The sequence below is a fragment of the Rhinichthys klamathensis genome, unplaced genomic scaffold, assembly GCF_029890125.1.
Source record: "Rhinichthys klamathensis goyatoka isolate OS25496 unplaced genomic scaffold, OSU_Roscu_1.1 h1tg000234l_1, whole genome shotgun sequence".
Taxonomy (NCBI): domain Eukaryota; kingdom Metazoa; phylum Chordata; class Actinopteri; order Cypriniformes; family Leuciscidae; genus Rhinichthys; species Rhinichthys klamathensis.
This window is the reverse complement of record NW_026606757.1, coordinates 896904-922023: the sequence shown is the minus strand read 5'-3', so window position 1 is coordinate 922023 and position 25120 is coordinate 896904. Positions and strand designations below refer to the sequence as shown.

The following is a 25120-nucleotide window of genomic DNA, read 5'->3' as shown; positions in this document are numbered from 1 at the left end:
ACTACTGCCATCTGCTGGAATAGACAGTTATTTCCTCTCTTGCAAGAAACAGAACATGAGTGTTTGGCTGATGCGAGGTGACAAAACATTTAGCTTTCGTCGCCGCTAATTCTTTGATGCCAGTTTGGTGTGTTGTGGGCTTAACTCTTACTGGGCCTCTAAAATGTATTACAAATCAAAAACTGAAATATCACATTGACATAAGTATTCAGACTCTTTGCCGAGACACTTGAAATTTAGCTCAGAATCCCATTTCTCTGGATCATCTGAGATATATCTACTCTTCGACTGAAGTCCACCTGTGCCGAATTTAATTGATTGGACGTGATTTGGAAATGCACACACCTGTCTATTTAAGGTCTAACTAACAGATGAAAAACTGGCCTCAGTGCAAGACTGATGAAAGCATGCTTGGAATTTGCACAAAACGGCAGCTAAATGGCTCTCAGACTGAGAAACAAGATTCTCTGGTCGGATGAACCTCGATTCTGAGCATCACATGTGGAGGAAACCAGGCACCTCTTGTCACCTGTGCAATACCATCCCAACAATGAAGCAGTGGGGGTGTTTTTCAGACGCAGGGACTGAGAAACTGGTTACTATAGAAGGAAAGCTGCAGAGCTCTCAAGACTTTAGACTGGTCCAAAGGTACACCTCCAAACTAAGCACACAGCCAAGACAATGCAAGTGTGGCTTAAGGACAACTCTATGAATGTTCTCGAGTGATGCAACCAGATGAATCAAACGTCTCCGGAGAGACCTGACAATCTCTGTCCACCAACAGTCCCCATCCAACCTGACATGGCTTGAAAGAATTTGCAGAAAATAAGGCAGAAAATCCTTAAATCCAGGTGCGCAAAGCTTGTCACATCACATCCAAAAATACTCTAGGATGTAATCGCTACCGAAAGTGATTTAGCCGGGTACTGAGTTGAGGGTCTGAATACGTAAATCATTGTGATATTTCAGTTTTTCCTTTTAAATACATTTGCAAAGTTTTCACACATTTGTTATTTTCTTTGGAGTGTTGACTGATGTAAAAAAAAAAAAATCACAGGGCTACAACATAACGAACTGTGAGAAAAAAAAGACAGTTTCTAAATACTTTCCAAAGGCAATGTATAATGTCCTCTGATAATGACAATTTAAGTTTCCATTTAGTCCCTCCTCTGGTAACTTGTTTGGTGGGGTTGGAACACAAGTTGAATCGGGACAGTCCCTTCATTGGGTCTTCCTGTCGTGACCTCAGGGACAGTACGACTTGTGTCGTTCTCACATGAACATTCACTTCACAGTGCCCACCAAGCCCATCGCTTTGAAACGGACCACAATACATCGAAAACAAATCGATCATAGATTATCACATACACATATTATTTAGCAGTTATTTCGCAATTGTTACATAAACGTAATAATGAATAATCAGAGAGCAAATCAAATCCAGCTGTTCAGGCAGGTTGGTTGCATTATGGACAACATCTATGGTTTGTTCTCCCCAGGAACAGTTAAGATAAAAATCTTCAGTCTTTGCAAAGGCAAGGTCCATCAAATTGCAACATGACAATGACAAGGGCGCCTACACACTAGTTTATGCCTTGTCGGAGAACGCTGGGAATTCGTCGATTTGATCAGGGAGGCGGGTCCACTTGTGCTTTCAGAAATCCAATTGGCTGTGTTTCCAGCTTGATTTCAAACTGCCCCAGCTCTATCCATCCATCCATTCTCCAAAACCTATGTATATTGGGCTGAAGGCAGGGAAATACCACGGACGGATGGTCAGTCTATCAGATCAATTTCTAGTGTGTAAGCACCCTGAGGTAAAAAAAAAGAAAAAAAGATGTTACCATTGATTGACACAAGAACAGCATCTCTCCCATTGTTCTTCGAACCACAGTTGGAGAGACAAGTGCCCTTTGAATCAGAACTTCAGCGCATATGGCCAGGGAGCCAAACAAAGACGTCAGTGCCACTGCTGGTGACTTTGCCTCTGTGCTCACTCCAAACACTATGTCCAACCTCAAGCCTCTTCCGAAGAAAAAAAATGATAATTGGAGGAGTCTTTGTCGCTGTGCTTCTATTACAAAGTTCGCACTGAGTTAGATGGTGCACTGAGACGTCCAAAAACGCCTTTCATCAACCTCAGCGTTGGACATCAAAACTTGGCACAGAATAGTCTAAAATGATATCAGATGTGTTTAAAAAAATTCCAAATGAAACATGAATGGCAGTTCCATGATTGTTACTCAATAATTTGCGAATAGTATTGCGATCTGCCAGAATGTCGCCAGGGTGTCATCAGCGGTTGTGCTAATGGCTGGGTCCTTATCAAGTCCAAATTTTGTCCATCTCGATAAACAAATGGTGACAGAAAAACAAGTGTAAACTTTCCCAAACCGAGTTACCTTTTTCAAAAAGGAACTAAAACAAAAGGTCTGCATTGTCTCTGATGCATATTTACAACAATCAGATGTTTCCGTCTGTAGACCATTTGGGGTTTTTAGAAAACACAATGATGCAATACAGATATGGACATGTCCAAACATTGGAAAAACTCAAAGCAATGCACACAGTCAACTTTAAGGCCTTTAGTCTATGTGGTGAGAAGGCTGAAGCACAAGCCATTTTTATGAACACACACACACACACACACACACACACACACACTCTCTATATGAATCTACATTCAATCATTCAAATTATATTCCATCCCTTACTCCTTTTATACCATGCATTCACACACTCTTCCTCACTAACAATTACACACCCATACTGGCAAACGGATCAGCCCAGGATGTCCAGGTAAACAGGCGATGCCTTGGCCAGGCTCTGGAGCAGATTGTGGATTTCTTTGATGTTGAGTCTCATGTAGGGCTCCCTCTGCCAGCAGCCCAGCATTAGGTCATACACCTCTTTGGGGCAAGTACGAGGTCTCTGCAACACCCGTCCCTGTGTGATACACTCGATCACCTGCAGGAGGCAGCACAAACACGGTCCAGAATGACAACTGAATGCAGGCTCCTCTAAGGGTGCATCTGTCTGCCTAGAAACAGTAGTTTTTACAAGGTAAAAGTAATCGATGTGTGTGAATGATCAAACTTCCCTCCCTACTTGTGAATATATAAGATGCAGGTCATGTATGATTAGGTACGTAACATCTGATGATGTCTTACCTCGTTGTTTGAGAGCTGGTACCAGGGTTGCTTGCCGTAGGTAAAGATTTCCCAGAGTACCACACCCAGACTCCAAACGTCACTCTCTGTGGTGAATCTCCTGTACATGATGCTCTCTGGGGGCATCCAGCGGATGGGCAGCATGGTGTGACCACCCACCTGATAGAAGACATACAGATTCACAGTGGGTTCAGTGAGTGATAGAAGCACATGCACTTGTTATATCCATCTCCTACCACTTCAATAATAGTGTCTCTTTAATAAGCAAAGTAAACTATATACATTTAAGGGATGCACAATACATCAGTACTATATTAGTTATCTGCCAATAAAGGAGATGTTTTATTTGTATGAATTGGTTGACATTTGATATTTAATTGTGCATGCTAACTTTGCTTATTTTGACATTTAGATTACCTTTTTCATCATCTAACAATTAATATTTAAAAACACTAGTCATTTTACGACACTGTTAAAAAATTTGGTACAGTACTGTATTGCAGTGTTCTGTCATCGGTATCAATAGATAATAGACGTTTATTTTTTAAAACAATATTATTTGCATACGAAAGGACTATTGACTAAATATATATATTTTTTTTTTTAAGAAATTAATCAATTTATTCAAGGATGCTTTAAATTGGTAAAAAAAAAAAAAAAACAGTAAAGACATTAATAATTTTACTAATGATTTCAATAATTTTCTATTCATCAAAGAATCCTGAACAAAAAAATTAAGCAGAACAACTGTTTTCAACATTGATGATAATAAGAAATGTGTCTTGAGCACCAAATCAGCATAATGATGCTGAAAAATCAGCTTTGTTCACAGCAATACATTACATTTTAAAATGATTAAAATAGAAAATAGTTCTTTTAAATTGTAATAATATTCCACAATATTACTGTTTTTACTGTATTTTGATACAATTTTGAGAGCATAATAACTTTAAAAGAAATTGGGTAACACTTTCTATGAAGCCCATGCTTATAATGAATTATAGCACCATTTATACTTGTTTATAAGTAAGTAATACTATTCTATAAATATATTCATAAAGACTCTTTTCTTTATTTTATTACAGAAATTATTGTTCATTAGTTACATTTACAAGTAAACAACGTAAAATGTATAATGAGCACATCTTCATGATTTCTTAACATTTGCTTTAGGAAAATTGCATCCTATGTTTTCACTTTACTTAAAGACATCAATGATGCATTTATAGAGGTTAGTAACTGTATTATCACTCACAATAAGTATTTATATGAACACAACACGGCTATTTATATCAATATATTCACTTATTTGACAGAAATAAATCTGAATTACTAAAAAGTGATTTTAACTATAATATAATAACATTAGCAATGCATGCTGTATCTTTATAAATATATTCCTGGAACCATACGACTGCCTAATTAATACTTAAAAACCTGTGTATAATGGATAATGAGCATGCACATTGAAAAGGCAAATGCATAACTTATAAGTAGTTCAAAAAATTATATAAATACAAAAATATAACTATAACTGTTCTTATAATGCAGCATAGGTCTTTATAAATGTATTTATAAAATAATAATACTTACTTATAAATAAGTATAAATGGAGCTATAATTCATTATAAGCATGGTCTATAGAAAGTGTTACCTTTATGGTACCAACCCCAAACTTTTGAACAGTCATGTTATTTCAATAACTGGGTAATAACTAAGTAATACCATTGAACCTAAACCTAAGTTCCCTTACATTACAACCAGAATAGTTTTAAATCAAGTTGTGTGCTATATACCAAGTCTTCTGAAGCTATAGAATAGCTTTGCGGAGAACAGACAGGATTCATTGTTAAGCTTCCCCTCTATTCCAGCTCTCAAGTACCAGATGTCATTGGTTCTTGTGTATCATGACTAATCACAATGTGGCAGAAGTGTAAATGAGATTGGAGAGCTAACACAGAAGGGAAATATTTTCAAAAATTTTGGGTCTCTTTCACAAAGCTGTGGCTTCAAAAAAGCATGAGAATGAGTAAGTGATGATAAATGTCATATTTAAGTGAACAATTCATTAGATAGCACAATGAACTTTCCACTCATTCAAGACCAGAAGAATAGGAATTGTGGCATTGAAAATCGTGCTTGCATAAACGGGAGACACTTCATCCACCCTCAGATTGAGCATATGGGGCATTAACAGCAAACAGGAGAGAATTAGCTTGATATGAAACATGCAGTTTGTGGCTAATGTCTAATATAAGTCCACCAGGTGCCTGCTGACTACAGTGCTTTGCCACAATGTCTAGTTTATCGCAAAACCTAAAACAATTTGACCTCATTTTCTTGACATTGCATTGCAGGATTCCTGGAAATCATGCAATGACAAAATCCTGTTTTTTCCTCTTGTTATACAGCAGAGGAAGCTGATATTCCTTCATCACACACACACACACACACACACACGGCTGCTGACACAGCAGAGTGTTTCCGGCTGTGTTGGCAGCATGGAGGTTTGGGAGAGCCCTTCAGTGTCAGATGGTCTGGGCTTTTTCTGGAAGAACTCACTGTGGGGAACTGTTGGTTTTTGAGGCACTTTCATATTTACAGTATTTAATCAGCTGTTCAGATGCATGCATTTAAATAATTATTAGTCATAATAAATCATACAAACAAAAGTGTTCATGAGGAAAATGATCAGTCAAAAATAAGTCATATTATCCATTATGGACATATACAAACTGCCCTTTGATTTTGTGTTCAACAAATTAGAACAGATTTTTTAAAAAGTGTTTTGCCTTTAACTGACAAATAAGAAATGTCAGGAAACAAAAGGGAGAGGTGTGATTGGTAAATAATAACCCAAACTAGAACTTTAATGGCTCGTTTCCACTGAGCGGTACGGTACGGTACGCAATTATTTACGTTTCCACTGTCAAAAGTTGTGAACCGTACCGTACCACTTTTTGGGTACCCTTCCGTTGGGGTACCTAGCACAGTGGTACGGTACTAAAAGGTGGAGCTAGACTCACTGCAGAACGTTGATTGGTTGACAGAGTATCGTCACTTGCGCGTGCTACAAGGGCATTAGAAGCGCCATTCTTTAATATACAGTTGAAATACTGCTGTTCCATTAGCAGAATTACTGGACTCGCGTCCTCGGGAGTCATTCTCCTGAGTCGGACTTAGCGTAGGCTACTTGGTATTGAGAACAAGCAAGAACAAGATCTGCAGTATGTCATCCATTGTTGTTTATATGTCGCTTTCTTCTTCGCGCGAAAATGACGTCGATCGCTTCTTTCCGGCAAACACCACGCCTATCAAGTAAGGGTACTGTTGGCGGTGGAAACGCTAGCCGGATCATGGTTTACCGACCCGAACCGTACTGTACTGTACCGTTCCGTACCGTACCGCTCAGTGGAAACGAGCCATAAAAGTCCTCTAGCAATTCTTGTTGCATCACATGTTGGCTGCAATAGGCTGGTTCTAATTCGTTTTGAAATTATTGGTTCTGAACACTGTAATATGTCATTTGTTGTGCTATTAGTGGCAACAAACACAATTGCAAAATGCTTACTTGGGCGTCATCATGGCAACATTGGCTCAATCAAAAGTTTTCTTCAAAAACAGTCTTTCTTTTTGCAATTCTATTTGGTGTCACAAATAAAAAAAATGCAGCTTTGAGCCTAACAACACAAACAACTACCTTTTTTTTGCTGTAACATAACCAAAGCAACATATTTTGAAATATATTTTAAGTAACTGAGAGAGAGAGAATAGTTAATTCACATTAATAGTTAATTCATATTGATTAACAAACCCTATGGAAGTAAATTAGTGACATGTCTTTAAAACAAAAAAGCATGTTGAATTACACAAATAAATAAAAAAATGCATTGCATTAACAGTGCTTGTATTTTAATGTATTGTATTTTCAGGGCTTGCATTTTGGGGGCTGAAATTCACCATGGCTCTATATTTAAGCTGTGAATATACCCTCCAGATTTCATTTCCAAAATATGTTATATTTAAAATACCACCTATAATAGTACAGGAAATTTTCAGTCCATTTTATTTCCATTCCATTTTGCTTTACAAATTTGCTTCCACAAATTCAGTGGTTCAAATTCAGTAGAATATTCAACATTGATATAATCAATTTTGGGAGATGTATAGTGTACAAAATATAATAATTTAAGAATCAACCGGTGAAAAATTCATATGGGTCAATGACTAAAATCTGTCCCTCCAATCTATATGGTGGATAATTTTGTTAACGCTGTTGTTCATGTTTGTTAAAAGGAAGTTATTATCTAAAATTCTCTTTTTATATAATTATTTTATTTCTGTATGATCATATATAATGTAGTCATGCATTCAGATTTAAATGAAATAAGAAATTTCGAGTAGATTTTGGGTTCCTCAGACTAAAAGGACCATATATGGACCTTTTATATGGAGCAATATGGACCTTTCCAAGGGGACCCAAACTTACCCTATAGTAGTCGGTGCTGTACACATCTCTGGACATGCCAAAGTCTCCTATCTTGACAAGCAGGTTCTCTCCCACCAAGCAGTTACGTGTGGCCAGGTCTCTGTGCACAAAATGCTGTGAAGCCAGATACACCATGCCTGCTGCTATCTGCTGAGCAATGTGCAACATCTGAGGCTGAGTCAACTCCACCATCAAACTCTGCTGTCCGTCCGCCATCAGCACCGCATCTGGACCATGAGCCCTGAGAGAGAGAGGATGAAAATATGTGTATGATCGAGTGTATATAATCATGTGTATGACTGAAAAAAGCGGACGTCACACGTTTGTATGAAAAGTCTTGTAAAGCCATATTCAGTTTTTCAACTTACTTAGACTTAAACTTTACAGATCAACTGAACAATTTCTTTATTGAAATAATCCATTTTCTTTAGGATTATTAGCTTCACATTTACTTCCCCAAAAACTTCCATTGTATATGCATTGCTTTACACAAATGCTGGCAAAAGGAGTCGGAATGAGCAAATTTTCAAAAATGAAGCGCGAGAAGCGAGCAGAGAAAAACTGCACTTTTCATGGATAAAGGAAATGTACTCCTCTCAGAAAAAAACACAAATAAAGATACTTTTATAAGTTTAATTGCTATTTGGAGGCAGCATTGGGATCGCTACACAGGGCTTAATGAACTCATTTTGGTGAAATCCTCAAAATCAACCAAAATTGAGATTTTTCACTTGTTTTGCCTGTAGCTCAGAATTAGCCTGTGCGCATTCAGACTCCTTTTGCTAGCAAGGGTCACAAATATTTGCTTTCCAAACCTGTATGACTTTCTTTTTCTGTAGAACACATGAGAAGATATTTTGGTAACACTTTATTTCAATGGTCCACTTTAGACATTCTACTAACTATAAGCAACTTTGCAAATACATGTCAAATAACTCTCATTCGAGTTTTAGTAAGCTGTCTGCTTAATATCTGCTAACACTTTATTTTGAGTTATTATTAGTCCCTCAACAGTGTCAACTTATTTTAGTTACCCTAACACCTAACCTAACAGTCTACTGCAGTCTACTAAAACTCTAATGAGAGTTAGTTGACATGATGTTGTTACTTATAGCTAGTAGAATGTCTAAAGTGGAGCAAGGTAGGTTTGGACCTCTCTAACTTTCACTCTAAGGACAAAAGTAAAAATTCATACAACATGAGAGTAAATGATGAAACAAAACATTTGTCGGTGAACTATCCTTTAAACTTGTATGTAACCTAGAACTTGTCTAAAACATCAATGTTGATAAAAACTGTAAGTGTGGGTGTTATAAACGCTCTCATGCAAACCTGAGAAACTTGTTGAGGTCTCCATGTTTCATGTATTCAAACACCATGATGAGGGGGTCACTTTCTACACACACGCCATAAAACTTGACAATGTGGTCATGCTGCAAGTTGGTCAGGAGCTCCGCCTCTCGGTGGAAATCTGCTCGCCCACTTTCGCTGGCCTCTTTCAGAGTCTGTGAGACAAGAAAGCCATGTATTTTCTCTTACTTGTATTATCTCTTATACTTGAATTTATCTCTTAATTTATTTAACTTTTTAGTAATTTATCTATTACTTGCGTAATTTCAATGAATGTTTTGTTGTGTAAATATACCATACCTTAACAGCCACCAAAATCTTCTCTTGGTCAGGAGACAAGTTATAGCATTCAGCCAAGAACACTTTTCCAAAAGCCCCTTCTCCAAGCTCCCTCTTTAACAGAATGTTGTGACGCTTTATGTGTTGGACAACTGCAAAACAAATAACACTTGTAGTTAAAACTAGAATTTTACTATTTGAGTGATGGTTGTTCATATAAAAACTAGGGCATTGTGGGCAGCTGTCAGGGCTCTGTCAGTAAAATTACTCCCCCTCATGTTGTTCCAAACCCATAAGACTTTCGTTCATCTTCGTAAAACAAATGAAGATCTTTTTAATGAAATCTGAGCGATTTGTGTCCCTCCATTGACAGCTACGTAACTACCACTTCGTAAAACTAATCCATATGAATTGAGAGGTTTAGTCCAAATTTTATGAAGAGACTCGATCGGTTTATATGATGAACAGATCTAATTTAGGCTTTTATTCACATATAAACATTGATCAGCAAACATAAACAGAAGCACAACCGAACCTGCTTGACGCATGAAAACAAACCTCATTGGTTCTTGTGGAAGCTCAAACGTGCTGCGTAACACAAGAATGAACCTCATTGGTTCTTCATATGGATTCATTTTATGATCTCTTTATGAACTTTTTGAAGCGTCAAAGTGGTAGTTGCATAGCTGTCAATGGAGGGACAGAAATTGCTCAGATTTCATCAAAGAGATCTTCATTTGTGTTCCTGAAGATGAACGAAAGTCTTACAGGGTTGTAATGACATGAGGATGAGTAATTAATGATTAATGATCATTTTTGGGTGAACTATCCCTTTTAATGTTGTTGTTCAGTCATTCATTTATGCAAAAAACTGAAGTTTACTACTTTACAACTGACATAATTCAGAGAGAAAATGTAGGGCGAGACTTGAGTTTATCCATCAGGTGTTGGTTGGATTGTAAAAAGTGAGCTTGTGTACTGGAATGTGATTGGCTAAATTATTTTTGCCAATCACAATTATATTATTATAGTAGTTTTTTTATTGTTTTTTTTTATTAAATATAATTATTATACAGTATAATATGTTAATATTTCTATATTTTTTTCTTTATTTTTTCGTATATTTTCTTTATTGGGTTTTTAACAGTTTTTATTTTTTGTTTTAATTTTAGATAGGTTTAGAAATTTTGTTGTGTGTTTTTGTCTTTTTTTATTAGTTTTTTTCTATTTATTTTTTTCGGTTAATGTTTATTTTGTTTCAGGTAATGACATTTTTATGGTTTTAGTTCATGTATTACTTTTATTTAAAGATAACCTTGGCGGAGCCTTGCATACATCAGCAGAGAGATGTGACTCATATCACAGGAAGAGTAATTTATGGCATTAAAGATAGATAATGTTAGAGGTCAAAAAAGTATATGTACAAATTATTCATTATTAATGAATTAACCATTCATAATAAGACCAGTAATATGCAATAATAAAATAAATAGGGTAAATTTTGATTTCATGCTGACATAACCCTACATATGAGCTGCACGGTGGGATGCTTGCCTTAGCAAACACCACTAATGACTGATCACGTTGGTAAGATACAACGTTCCTAAAATCCTAAAATTTGAATGAAGAATGCTTGCTAAAATGTACAGTCTAACAGTGATTAAGTTACACAGCGTCAGCCATCCCTGATATCATCGCCATGGTGATAGAAGGGGAGGTTACTATGACAACTGACCAGTGGTAACCTAGGCTGGAATCTATTGCAGAGGATGGAGTGGGGCCGCTGACGGCCCAACACGCCACGGGAACTCACGAGTGTCCGATTTCAGCATACTGCCAGGGTTGCGGAAGTACTGGGGGTTCTCGATGACTGGAATCTTTGTCATTCCGATAATAACAGCATCTGGGCCCATCTCCGAGGATGATGGGGTGTTGTTGCCATTGGAAACATGGTGGAGCGGGCTGGCAGAGTCGTCGTCATTACTGATGACAGATGAGGAGCCTGGTGGAGAGGGCAAAAAAAAAAAAAAAAAAACAGACAATAATCCATAGAAATGAACAGCCTTTGCTGGATCAATACACATGAATAACCATACCATACAAATGTGTTGAAAAAAGTGCATTATTATAAGAGGAAACAATAACAATTATTTTGAATAAATATTAAAATCTATATTATTCTATGTTATTATTCTATATTTGTGGTCTGTATGTTACTGCAATAGATAAGGTTATCTGCCAGCCATTAATAAAGTATTTTTACTTTACATAATGTGACGAAATTTCCGAGTTAAACAAGATGTAGACCAGGACTTTTTATTTTCCAATGAGAACTGAAAAGTGGGCGTTCCATAATAGAATAGAGACAGACCTGAAAGTTAATACGGGTACGTTTACATGACAATGACGTACTAAAAACAGAAACGTTTTTCCTTTGCGTTCTTTTGTCTCTGTTCACACGGATCGGCGGAAATGACTAACAGCGCTCTGTTATGCTGGCAGGCCAGTAGTTGGCGATGTCACTTTGTAAAGAAAAACTACACGCCTAGACTGAACACGTAATATGCATGCGCATGACTTCACTGTTTTCACAGTGAGAGGATATCGGTATCGTTTTCAAAAGTTTGTTTTCAGGCCCCCAAAACACAGTTGTCTTGTAAATGAATGGCCAAAATGCATAAAAAGTTTTCCATTTCTAGTTGAAAATGGTATTGTGTAAACGGCCCCAAAAATGTTAAATGGTAAAACAATGCCTACATTTATTTGGAATAACATACATGGGAGCATCGCACACCATATGTATTAAGAAGGTAAATAGGGTCCATTTTGATTTCATGTTGACAGAAGTGAAAAGATTTAAATGATGAACTTACCTTTCATACCAAACTTGGAGCTTCTACCATATTTGAGGAAAACTAACATAATGATGCATCCAGTTAAAGCAACCACAGCTATCCCAACCACTATGTAAACCTAGAATATAAAAACATACAGTAGATTTTACTTAGTGACTCCAATCTGGGGTCAGTTTGAATTGATTTAGCACAGTAAACCTAACGAATTTATAGAAGTAGCATTGTATCAAAGAAAGACACTTATATTGAAATCACTGGCTACAATATTGTTGCAAACGTAAATTGTCCAATAATATATCAAACAATTAATGGAATATTCCTGGTGAATATATGTTAATCTCTGTCAACAGTATCTGAGGCTTGCTGTCGATTACCACCGAAAATAATGTGACTTCACTCTCAGTTTGTAAAAGCAAACAAAAAAGAATGCGTTCTTACAAATGAAGTCTTTGGGGGGAAATTCAATCACCTACAAAAGTAATACCACCTCAAAAAAGATTTAGACAACTTTACAGATCACTTGAACATTATTTACTGAGGCTCTTAAACAAAACTAAAAGAGTCATTTTTCTGCTTTCAAACTCTCTGGGAAGCTGACCCCACTGACTTTTAGTTTAAGTATAAACTGAAAGAACAATTCGGTTACACTTTATTTTAAGGTGTCTTTGTTACACTTTAATTAACTACATTTACTTACTATAGGGTTAGGTTTGGTTTAGGGTTAGTTGCATGATATTATGCATAATTTATAGATATTACTATAGTAACTACATGTAATATACAAATACACTTGTAAAATAAAGTGTTACCCAATTTTCTATAGTAATTGACAGCAGGCCACAGATGTTGTCGATAGAACTCAAGACGTATTTAACCTGGAATATTCATGTAATCGCTCTATACAAAAACATACCGCAACTTTGTCCTCCAGTGGTGGGGTTTCTTAAAAACAGACAAAACAATTTAGATTGCAGTTCAAAATCTGAAGGTTTGAACAAATACATATAAATGGTGAGCAATAAGGGAAAAAACAAGTCTTACCTGGACTAAATGTTGTGTCTGTGTTACATCATTTAAATGGAAAGAAAAATCAAAATGAATTAGTCAGTGATAAATATAATTCTATAAACTGTATTTTATCAATATTTTTATTTTTTCAGCAGCTGGGTAAATCTAATGAAAACTGATAAGAAATGTCTACGAAATATTTCACCCCATTATCATATGAAACTATATTTTGCATAAAGAAAATGCAGTCTAAACTAAAGTCTCGAAAAAACAGTCTTACCTGGACTAAATGTTGTGTCTGTGTTACATCATTTAAATGAAAAAAAAAAAAAATCAAAATGAATTATTCAGTGATAAATATCATTCTATAAACTGTATTTTAGCAATGTTTTTATTTTTTTTCAGCAGCTGGGTAAATCTAATGAAAACTGATAAGAAATGTCTACGAAATATTTCACCCCATTATCATATGAAACTATATTTTGCATAAAGAAAATGCAGTCAATTTTTGATTTTTTTGCATTGTGGCATTATTTTCATGGCAATTAAGCACAAACTCCAAATGCCAGTAGTAGTCTATTGTAATGCGAATGAATGTAATTATAAAATTTGTATTACTTAAAATTGATGATAAATTATTTATAAAGGTGTGTTGTAAAATAAAATGTCAAGTATAGTATTTGTTGCACTGAACTTAACTTATAATAATAATTTAAAATAAATAATTGCATGCGAACAGGATGATTTTCATGACTTCATGACTAAATCTGTCACCGCGCCACCTGCGATGACTACACCCTGGAGGGCTTCAGGTGCGGGCTGGACGGGCTTCCTGATGCCCCAGGGGAATACCTGCTGGACATTAGCTGAGTACATCAACTTAGCGCTCTGGGTGGATGTATCCTCTTTCACTGTGGGCGAAGCTGAAAGAAATACCATTACCATCGTCCAGCCCCACCTTGCTCCCGTTACCACGCCAGGTCCAGAGCCCAGCCAACCACCCCCCATGCCATGCACAAACATTAAGCCAGAGCCCACCGCAGACGGGAGCTCAAATCTGCTGCGATGGACGAGCCAGACAAGAGGACTAAGCCGACCATCGCCTTGGAGCCTGAGGCCCACAGTGAGTCTGACCAGGTGTGTGAGCCGGCAAAAATCCTGTCCCACCGTGGGGGTGGTAGTGGAGGTTGAGGGAATGGAGCGCTCCCACGCTCCCACCACTGAGAGTGAGCTGTTACTGACCTTCATCATCGCCGCTGGTCCTGCCCAGCTCTAAGTCTTCTATGTCTTCATTGCCGTTAGTTCCGCCCTGCGTAAAGCCTGTTTCGTCACCCAGTACAAAGTCTGTGTCATCGTCGTTGATCCCACCCAGCCTCCCTCTCCCGCCTCCGCATCAGCCCCGTCTCTGCTGGTTTCCTTCAGCACCTCAATTTCTCCTCTAACGGCAATCAGTTGTGTTGATCTACATCGGGTCTTTCAGTCTCCAGCATCGCCCAGGCAAGTGGATCCCCCGGCTCCGCCTCTAGCTCCTGATCCCCTCACCCCACCTCGGTCCGTCGACCTGTCGGCTCCACCTTGGATCTTCCCTCCCTCAGCTTCACCAGATACCATCATCCTTACGGCTCCAACAGGCTCCCTCGTCCATCTGGCTCTGCCTAGGTCAGACTTCACCCTGCCTGAGCCAAGAACTTAGACGTCTGGCCATCTGGCTCCGCCTTCCCTCTGGCTCCACATCGGTCCTCAGTCCCACCGGCTTCGCCTCAGTCATCAGGCACCCTGGCTCCCTCTCGGACGTTCATTGCTGCGGTTCAGCCTAGGCCTCCAGGACCATCCGTCTGCGCCCAGGGCACCACTACCATCGGCATCATCTCCGTCAGTCACGCCACAGGTGTTGTCAGCCAAGTCTCCACCATGGCTCCTCCCTCCGTCGACTCCACCGTGCGCTTTCATCCTGGCTGTGCTCTGGATTCTCGCCTACTCCTCCATTCCTGGCCTGCCTGGCTCCTCCCCCCCATCATTACCACCTTGGTACTTGGTAACCATGGTACTTTGTCTGCCTTCTTCCTCCTTGGATTACAGTAATGAAGCACAGTTATGAAGAATTTAGTGGGGAAATGTGCTTACTTCTCATCAAAAACACTGTCACTATGCTAAAAATCTTAAAGGTCTTATACAGATTTCTTCATGCAAAATATAATTCATTTATTTATTTTGATTTTAGGGTGAAAGATTTTTGTTGGGGAGTGATTTCCTTTAAAAAGATTCATCCAGCTTACTTGTATTTAAAATTGTGCTTGCTATAATTCACCAAAATTATCTTACCGTAATAGAACGCTCCCTCTGTGGAAACAAAAAGATGACTGCAGTTTGCTTGTACACTATAATAAGCTGTATTATTTTATAACATAACAATAAATCACATTATACTGCCATACCTGTCCCTGAGTGGTCCACATCAGGTGTGTGCATGAAGTGTGCTGTCACATTTCCGCTGTCCTCTCCGAACTCGTTGCTGGCCACCAGCGTGTAAATGCCGTTATGAATGTGAGTGGGAATGACAAGCTGCAGACAGCCGTGGTACTCCGTATCTGTGATTTCATGGATTTCGGTCCTAATGTACTGCTGCTCCTCGAGTAGCTTTCCCTCGTGGTACCAGTGCAGATCAGGCTTTGGGTTGCCCGTCACAGTGAAAGGGATGCACCAGTCCTGGTTCCTCACAGGCTGGTATAGCTGCACTATAGTAGGGGGAACTGACCCAGAAGAAAGAAGAAGGAGCAGAGGAACAAGAAAGAAGGAGAGAGGGGAGGAGAGGAAGTGTAATCACAGGATGTCCCACAGGAGTAAACAAGAGGAACGTGGAAACATTTGCTGTAGTTTGACGACAGGAAAGTGTCTGACAGCACATGGAATGGAGGGGCAGTAAAGAAGGATTCTAGGGTGAGAAATACAAGAGAATGATAAGAAATGAAGAGGCTTACTGTAATATTACAAAACAACATGAAGAAACATGCAATGCATAACCAAAAGCAAAATGGATAAAAGGATGTCGTCAAAGACTAAAAAAGCTGGTGGTTAACTGGTTTGTCACTGATAGGTTAAGAGAAAATTAGATGTTATGTTAGCAGCAGAATCTTCCAGCAGAATTTCCAAGCTGCTCATCAAGATACAATGAGCCATGTTTGATGTCAATTAAGTGAAAAGTCATTTTTTTCTTGCATTGGTTCTGGGCGTTTGCAATGTGCCATGTTTGAGTCACAAGCATGAATTGTGGCTTCAGGACATTTGAAATATGTTTTAAAGCTTCTCAGCCCCAGTTTACTGTACAAATATATAATTTATTTTTGTGATGACAAAACTGAATTTCCAGCAGCTATTATTCCAGTCTTCAGAGTCACATGATCCTTCATACATCTTTCTAAAATTCTGATTTGGTGTTCAAATCATGATAAAAATGATTTCAGGATTATTTGATTATTTCAGGAAAGTTCTAAAGAACAGCATTTATTACTTTTTTTTTCTCTAAAATCTTACTGGCACTTTTTTAAATGCACACCTTGCTGAATAAAATTTATTTCTACTGACACCAATCTTTTGAATGGTAGTGTATTTTGTTTTATGGAAAAGAACAGCTTGGACCTTGTGCTAAACATCTGCTTTTGTGTTCCAGGAATTGGAAGCGTTTGGAATTATATGAAGGTGAGTAAATAATCTTCATTGAATCTTTTCCTTTATGTTTCAACTATTCCTTTAACTATGAAAGTAGCAACAATAACCACATAAAATGAAATGGGTAAATTCTACCAGAAGGCTTAAAGCTAACTTTTGAGTGGGAAAGTGTTGAAAAGTTTTTCAAGCAGTATTATGCAACAATGTGAGTTTTGTCAGGCCCAGTAGACTAATGTGATAGCTTGAGGGGAAACTTCCTGAATCTTAAGCATTTGGCACATTTTCAAATGTATCTTGAGCTCTTAAAAACCGCCCAATAGTTTTATTCTCTTAAAGAAAGCCATCTAATCTCCACAAACATGCATGTCAAATGACCCAGAACCTCAAATTCAGTTTGAAATCCTATTATTTTGTCAAAATGTCAAAATATAAATGGAAGACATCAAACATACAAATCATAGAAAAATATTAATTACTTACAATGTTTGACATTAATTATTTTTCATACTTAACTTGAGATCTGCACCAAGATCCAATAGTGATGTCCAATTCATGACATCACCTCCCAATGAATCGGTTGAACTGGTTCACAGTTTGCAATGAATGATTAATTTATGTAATTGTCTGATCCAATTGCATAAGTTAATAACTCTCTGATTCAGTGATCCAATTGGAGCGAGTCTAACGAGTTAACAAATCACTGAACTAGTCTTGTACAACAAAAAATAAGCCAAGAACTGGGAGTAATATGATCCTCAGAGCAGTGTACTGACTCCGAATGATTCATAATAATGTCGGACTGAACTCTAACCTGTTTTAGCTGTATTCTATCTGAGTGTCTAGGAGGACATTAAACCCCTCTCTCTTTAAATTGGTATTTTGAGCATGAGGAAGGAGCATATTAAAATGAAAAAAAAAAAAAAATGAAAAAAAAGTAGTAATAGCGGTAGTAGTAGTCCTTTAAAATTTAAAAGGAGTGTTTATGGTTTTATATAAATTTGGAATAATATTTATACTTTTATATAATTATGGAGTAAAATTTCATCAAAGTTTCTTTAATTCAAGTACAGAATTTGTGTGCTTGGTCTATACCACTTGTCACCACTATTTGAGCTCTAGGCCTTCTGTCAGAGGGGAATTGGAATGAAACTTAACTTGGGGCTCACTCAAATTAACAAAACAATGCAAAGCAAATCCACTTATGAGACTGAGTTCTTACAAAGAATATTGAGAAGGACTGAAGCATCATTCTGGCCGACAATGTTCTCGGCACTACAGGTGAGCTCTCTGCCGTTGTCATCAGGTGAAAGTCCACTTAGAGTCAGCACAGACTGAAGCTCCATTTTGCTGATCTGTGAGAAAGAAACCGCATCAACTCGAATATGTTTATACATCAGTCTAATATTGGCTGTTGTTATGCTTCATAGAATTAGATAGACTCCATTTGAAACTTACACTTTCAAATTTACCAAAGAAAATGTGAACTTGGCCATGTAAAACTCGGTACCATGATGCTAGGGTGTTATGAGTGAGTGCCAGGGTGTTGTTATGTGGTTTCCAGGGGATTCAGGGTCATTTATAAGTGGTTTCTTACTGACCAAAGTCAAGCAAGACCACCCAAACAACTTTCTGAAATTCTGGTACACTGAGAAAAATCCGACCAATTTTGGACCAACCAGAAATATTCTTTCATTTGTTACAGCCAAATTTACAACCCCATTTCCAGAAAAGTTAGGACATTTAACTGACAAAAAAGACAAGATTTCCAATGTTTTTACTGACCGACTTAAAAACCAATTGATTTTGATTTTGATGGCTGCAACATACTCCAAAAAAGTTAGGGCAGAGGCATGTTTACCATTGTGTCACAACACCTTTACTTTTAATTATACTTTTTAATAGTTTGGGAATTGAGGATACTAAGTGTTGCATTTTTGCAAGTGGAATTTTTGCCCGATACAAGACCGCTGCTCAACAGTCTGTGGTCGTTGTTGTCAGATTCTCGTTTTCATGATAGGCCATACATTTTCAATAAGAAACAGAACTGGACTGCAGACAGGCAATCAAGCACATCCCTTCTACGTCTAAGAAACCACTCTGTTGTAGCACGTGCAGAATGAGGCCTGGCATTGAAAGATGTCATCTTGATGGCAGTATAAGTCTCTGTACAATCCCAATATATGCCTTCACCTCAATGGTACCTTCACACATATGCAAGTCACCCATACCGTTTGCACTGATGAACCCCCATACCACGACAGATGTTTGCTATTGCACCGAATTCTTTGCAACTTGCATTGAGAAATGTGATTTTTGAATTGTTTGAGAATTCTCGCATGAAATTTGGAAAAGCCATGACCAGTCTTTGCTTATAAAGATGTTCATTTTACCCTCAATCCCAATACCCTCACCTATTACCAATTCACATACTTATTGTGGACTGTTTCAAAACAGTTTAGCTTGGGTATTCTATAACCTTTTCACTTTTGTTTAGCCTCTGTCCCAAATTTTTTGGAGTGTGTTGCATCCATCAAAATCAAAATACAATTAGATTGGATACTTTTTTTTATTATTTTCTTTGTACTTTTGTTAGTTAAGTAAAGGTTCAAGAGAATTAACAAATCACAGATTCTTGATTTGATTGCATTTTATAAAATGTCCCAGTTTTCTGGAAATGGGACTGTATTTTTTTTTTTTTTCTCAAATGTTATTTAAAATTGTATTTAATATAAATCAAAAGTATTTGCCCCAAGACAAAAACATTCAAAGAACAAATATAATTTATTATAAAGACCATACTTACACAATTAATATATTTTCATTATAAGCCAAATGTTACTTAATAGGTCAACATAATAATATAACATAATTTCACTATAAACAAAAGCTAAATTAGCACAGCTTATGAAAGTAGAATTTACACTTAAGATCCAACTTAAATGTTTATTGTAATATCGTTTTAAAATATGCATTATATTTTCCGTTATGTACTAACAATTAAATTAAATGAATAAACCTCACAAACATTACTGCAGTCAGTAAAGCTAGCCAGTATTTTTTCTGCACATCTGGTACCAAGTAAAAACACTATTCAAAATGTTTCTTTTAATTGTTTCTGTGGGGAATGTTATTGGCTTCACCTTAAAACCGGTTTAAGCTGGAAACCATGATTTTCTATGTCTTTTCACTGTTTCTCCTCTATGAGTCTATGAGATGTTTTCAGTCATTTTATCACTAGGCAAAAATACAAATCTTTTTGCATACAAAATCATTCATATCTGTAGCACAAACTGTGCTGGGCGAGTTACATGTCATACTCAGGGTTGGGATTAATGATGTGATGCTCGCCATCTTTAACTATACAGTCACACCAAACATCCCAGGTGAACAAAGCACCATTAACTGGAGCTAAATAATCCATGTTCTTATTCTACATCTCAGTGTATTTTATCTGTCATACAGGCTGCCATACCATGGGTGAAGGCTCCTTTAATGTAAGTATAGTGAGCATTTTAAATATTAATGGAAACATAATGCTTTCACGGGCTGGAGTCAAGCATCTGTGGTTTCAGCGATGTGATCAGTCATGATTTTTGAAAGCCCATTATAGGATGCTACAGAGATTAAATGTTTAAACTTCCTTAATGTGTAAAACTGGCGCAAGGAGTAGGTTAAAACAGATGTGAGGATGACAGATCCGTATAGGCCTACGACAAGGGCTACCATAAAACATGATCACTGTACTTCAGTTTAGTGTGTTAAACACTGTATTCTACGGAGCCCCTAGAGGGACATGGTGATAGAAAAAAATACGAGATGGGAGGAAAAATATATTTCAATGCTTTTGTGTTCCTACGAGAAACTTTGCGCTCGTTTGCATTTGCGTGCAAAACTTTTGTGTTCTTTGTGAGTGAACGCACAGTTTCTCTGGGGAATGCAAAACATTTGCGAGAGAACGCAAAGGCATTCACAAATAATTTTTTTTCTCCCACCGCATAATTGGCTAACGCATAGTAAACAGTTTCAACGCCCACTTGCTATTGCACGTGTTTTGAAAACATTATCCATATACAACCATCATTTACAGACAAAGCATTATGAAATCATTTTCTTACAGTTTGTGTTGCAGCTGCTGTCAGATCCAATGCTGCTTCATCTTTCAACAAAAGTTTCTTTGCGAACTCTCCATTACAATGTGCCTCATTTACAAAACAAAATGCTTCATACAAAAAAATAATCCTTCGACGCGAATCAGGACACCATTAAAATTAACCATCCACTTGTTTCCAGTGCTGGGATCCTCCAAATTTATTTCTCATGTCATGACCCCTTTAGCATCATGGCTATAATTACATCCGTCAACAAAAATTGGAATGTGAAGTAAAGCGCGTTGCATTGTGGGAAACAATATTGCACACAGTGTTTTTTGTTTGAATACTCCGCATTTAGTAAGTCGACCGCGTATTGTAAACCTATAGACAATTTGCATGCTGCCTACAATATGCATACTGCAGAAACAGTAAGAGCACTATGTTAGTATGCTATTCCAACTAGCTTTATACTTAAAGGGCAAACAGGGTGTTACCTCATGGCTGGTTGAGAGAGGAGGATGATCACTAGAATTTAAGCTCCAGGATAGCTCAGGGGTCGGGGATCCAGACACACTGCTGCAGATCACAGTAGCATCACTTCCTGCCATTAGACTGACGACAGCAGGGATGACCTCGACACGTGGATACTCTGAAGTAAGGACAGAAATGTCACGTTTTTAAGAACTATGCTTTAATACTTCTTACCACAAACTGTGCAAATTAGATGTGCATTAAGTGTTTGAGTTCCATTACCACATGACGGTAGAGTGAGTCTAGAGAGAGATTTTGCCCCTCCTCCTTCCAGTAGACACTGCAGACCCTCTTTCTCACTATCATCCAACCAGGCTTTGATCCAGATGTTCTCACATGCACATTGCAAAGGGTTCCCAGAGAGCAACCTATAGCAAACCCAAACAGATTCAGGAACCGAAGGCTGCTTTGTATGGTGCACAAACAGCCCACTGTACATAGTTTTGTACGTGTTATTATTGAAAAGAAGATCTTACAAAGTCGACAAGTTTGAATTACGAATTGCCATCCAGGAGAGTGTTGATAAGTTATTGTCTCTCAGATTCCTACAGATAGAAAACAAAAAAAAGACGATTTCTTTGAAAACATCACAGATTTGCTTAATAATTACATTTCAATTAAGTTTTTAAAAAATAGACTCACAGATATTGAAGTTTAGAATTGTTAAAGAAGGCCAACGTAGATACATATGTCAGGTGAGTATTGGTCACTGCTCTGTGGGAGACAGTAAATGCTCACATAAGTCCTGCTCTTCCATAAAGTGTCAATATTTTCTTAAAATATCAAATACTCACAAATTCCTGAGATTCGAGTAGAACTTCATATGGTCCTCGTTAATTGTAAATAGCCTTTTTTGATTTGAGATATAGCTGTGGAAAGCAAACGGAAAATTACTACCCTTACAAACGTGCTGTAGTACATTGATGAATATACCACAATAGTATCATGATTTATTGAAGATGATTCTCATCTTCGTATCATGATATTTAACTATCATGGAAATGGCATGTTAAAAAACATAGTTGTACCATAGTCCTGTGATTTATATACACTATTGTTCAAAAGTTGTTTTTATGTTGTTATGATTTTTAAAGTTGATCAAATAAGTCTCTTATGCTATAGCCAGGGCTGCATTTATTTGATTAAAATTCAGTAAAGATAGTAATATTGTGAAATAGTTTAACAATTTAAAATAACTCTTTTCTATTTGAACAATTTTCCTTGTAAATTAATCCTGTGATGGGAAAGCTGAATTTTCAGCATCCGATTTAAAAAATAATAATAATCAGTGCTGAAAACAGTTGTGCTGCTTATTACTTGAGTGAAAACATAAAAAAAACCTGAATTCTTTGATGAATAGAAAGTTCAATGAAATAAAGTGGCTTTATTGTCAATTTCGATCAATTTCAAGCATCCTTGCTGAATAAAAGTAGGCCTATTAATTTCTTTAAAAAATTCTTACTAAACACTTGGATGCTATTGTACTTACTACTTCAAAGAACTAGGCTACTATGTTATTACCATGGCACCTTATAAAAAACTACTTTTGATTGTATTTTTGTTACTTTTTTATTAGTAAGTTTCAGTATTAGAATATATGAACTATAGGTAACTATATAATTAATAAAGTCAATTGGTTTCATTGAATATTGACCTTACAAAAACGTACAGCCTGGTATTTACATTGCAGTTTATTTTCAAGAAAATAATGATACTTTTTTGCTAGCGTAATACGTTTCAGTAATATTATATGAGAACATAATTTAACAAGGTAGCTATGCGTCTAAAAAATAAATTCAAGCCAACTGTTTTCATTGCACTGGCATGCAAAAACAGTGATTATAAAATTAGAGCAAAAATGAAAATATCAACAGGCAGTTCTCTTTTTTTCAGAGACAGCTAACATAGACGCACGGACCACGGTAATTTGACATCAACCGTCACCATATGAACAAGTTAATAAAGGTGCGCGTGAAAAGGCCATGATTTCACTACAGCGCGCGCACATGCCTGGAGTGGGTCCAGTGAGCCGTTGTCGTGGAAACGGAGTGACATATTTGCGTAGGCGCCGATGCCTATTGCTCTGCGGACACGTTAGACAACTCCCCAACTAGCCTATACACAACAATTAATTGAATAATGTACGAGTAAAACGGAATTTTATTCGGAAATAACAGCAGTTTATAAGCGTTTCCCTCACGGCAGGCCTAAAGGACATTTTTCTCCCAGCACCAAGACATTTGACGGTCTCTCAAGCCAGTCAGTGCTGCCTAATGCATATCAGATCATCACTGATTTAAATCTCTGTGAAGCGGACGCTGTATCTTCACCGATATGCATCTAATAGAGTTAAGTGATGTCGTTATGTGGCCGATTTATAAATTTGAGTGTAAGCCGATTGTGTTTTCTATTTTTTTTTCTGCTATGGTAGAGAAAGTCAGTTGAGGTGAGTCAGCAGCCCCACTACATTATTCTCTGACTGATCATCTTTATATATATAAAAAAACCTTTAGATATGCTATTATGTCAACTTATTGCTTGTATACCGTGTCCCCGACACCTTCCCTTCAACCGCTCTCATCCTCTCTCACACACGACATGATGTCTGTTGCATGTCACCCTATGATCTTGTTTGATGTCAAGAGCTCGTATGCACGCCCTGGATTATCGTAGCAAACTCCACACGTGCTCATAGCGGTGGCTGAAATGGTCAGGCTGTGGATGTCATGGAATAGCACTGCACTAAACTTATTTTGTCCCTCGACGAATTGAGGAATCTACCCACACACCTCACGCGCACACGCTCACAAACACGCGCATGTTTTTTTTTTTTTCCTTCACGCATCCGTGAAGCTGGAGGAGCAGGTCTCCCGGTTTATTTCTCACTAAAACACTGCACTTACATATCCGTAATGTTTTCCATATCAGACTCTGGCACCAAGACAGGGAAATCCTCGATCCCTGGTTCTTGATCGATACACGAGATCCTCGAGGCATTGCAAAAGCACGACACAGGACAAGCCGAGCTGAGCCTCAGCAGCCCGAATAAAACCCCACACAACCCCCAGCGAGCCATTCCATGAACCCCTGTGGTCATAGCAGGTCTAGCGCGATGCATTCACTGTTGTGTAATGTCTTGTAGTATTTTCAGCAATTCCGAGATGAGACGCCGCTGCTGTGGGATGCGCAAAGACGTTGTGCGCGACGCGAGACTGTCATGGAGTGGCCTTTTCTGGTCTCCGCAGAAAGGTGATAACGCAACGGGGATGTTCGCGTGTCAATATGTTGCGCTATCCGGGCTTCGCTTCTTCCAGACGCGGTGGTAAAACGTGTGGCCGCAGGCTGTGTGTGTCTACGGGCTGCGGTGGTGACGCTGACGTCTCACATCCAGCGCTGAGGAAGAAAACAAGCGAGACAGTGTGCGTGTGCGCGCGCGTGTGAAGAGGCAGCAGCGCGTACCTGCAAGCGCCTATTGATTACCGACCGCATCTCCCTCAGCCATCGCTGTAATTACATGTGGAGGGGGACGTTAAAGATGCTCTCAGCGATGTCATATCGGCAATAATTGATCACCTATGTTGTCAAGGGGCTATCTTTGGGAGATGCATATTGACAGGGACGAGGAGATTGGTATAGGCTGTCAAATATGTTTTTTTATATCGAGTCATTTGGGAAATTGCT

The 25120-nt window shown here is 37.8% G+C and overlaps 1 protein-coding gene across 1 annotated transcript; it reads right to left on the bottom strand.

The window, feature by feature from the left end:
* Positions 1-1891: 1891 nt before the first annotated feature.
* ntrk2b (neurotrophic tyrosine kinase, receptor, type 2b) lies at positions 1892-24936 on the bottom strand. The gene is made up of 18 exons (XM_056265480.1): positions 24343-24936; positions 22234-22308; positions 22082-22153; positions 21916-21984; positions 21662-21807; positions 21403-21557; positions 18037-18169; positions 15587-15901; positions 15474-15491; positions 13432-13449; positions 13057-13085; positions 12162-12261; positions 11102-11290; positions 9310-9440; positions 8992-9164; positions 7660-7900; positions 3171-3329; positions 1892-2967 (listed from the first exon to the last, which is right to left on the bottom strand). The coding sequence occupies exons 1-18, from the start codon at positions 24555-24557 to the stop codon at positions 2782-2784; spliced, it is 2424 nt and encodes an 807-aa protein (XP_056121455.1). The 5' UTR covers positions 24558-24936; the 3' UTR covers positions 1892-2781.
* Positions 24937-25120: the final 184 nt, after the last annotated feature.

What these genes read in the sequence shown, in the direction of transcription:
- ntrk2b (XM_056265480.1), bottom strand. Translation starts at nt 24,557, where the DNA reads ATGCATCGCGCTAGACCTGCTATGACCACAGGGGTTCATGGAATGGCT. An exon ending in CTCTCTCAACCAGCCATGAG is followed by an intron (nt 18,170 to 21,402) that starts GTAACACCCTGT and finishes TCTTTCTCACAG; the next exon opens with ATCAGCAAAATGGAGCTTCA. An exon ending in TATGCTGAAATCGGACACTC is followed by an intron (nt 9,441 to 11,101) that starts GTGAGTTCCCGT and finishes TTTGTTTTGCAG; the next exon opens with TTGTCCAACACATAAAGCGT.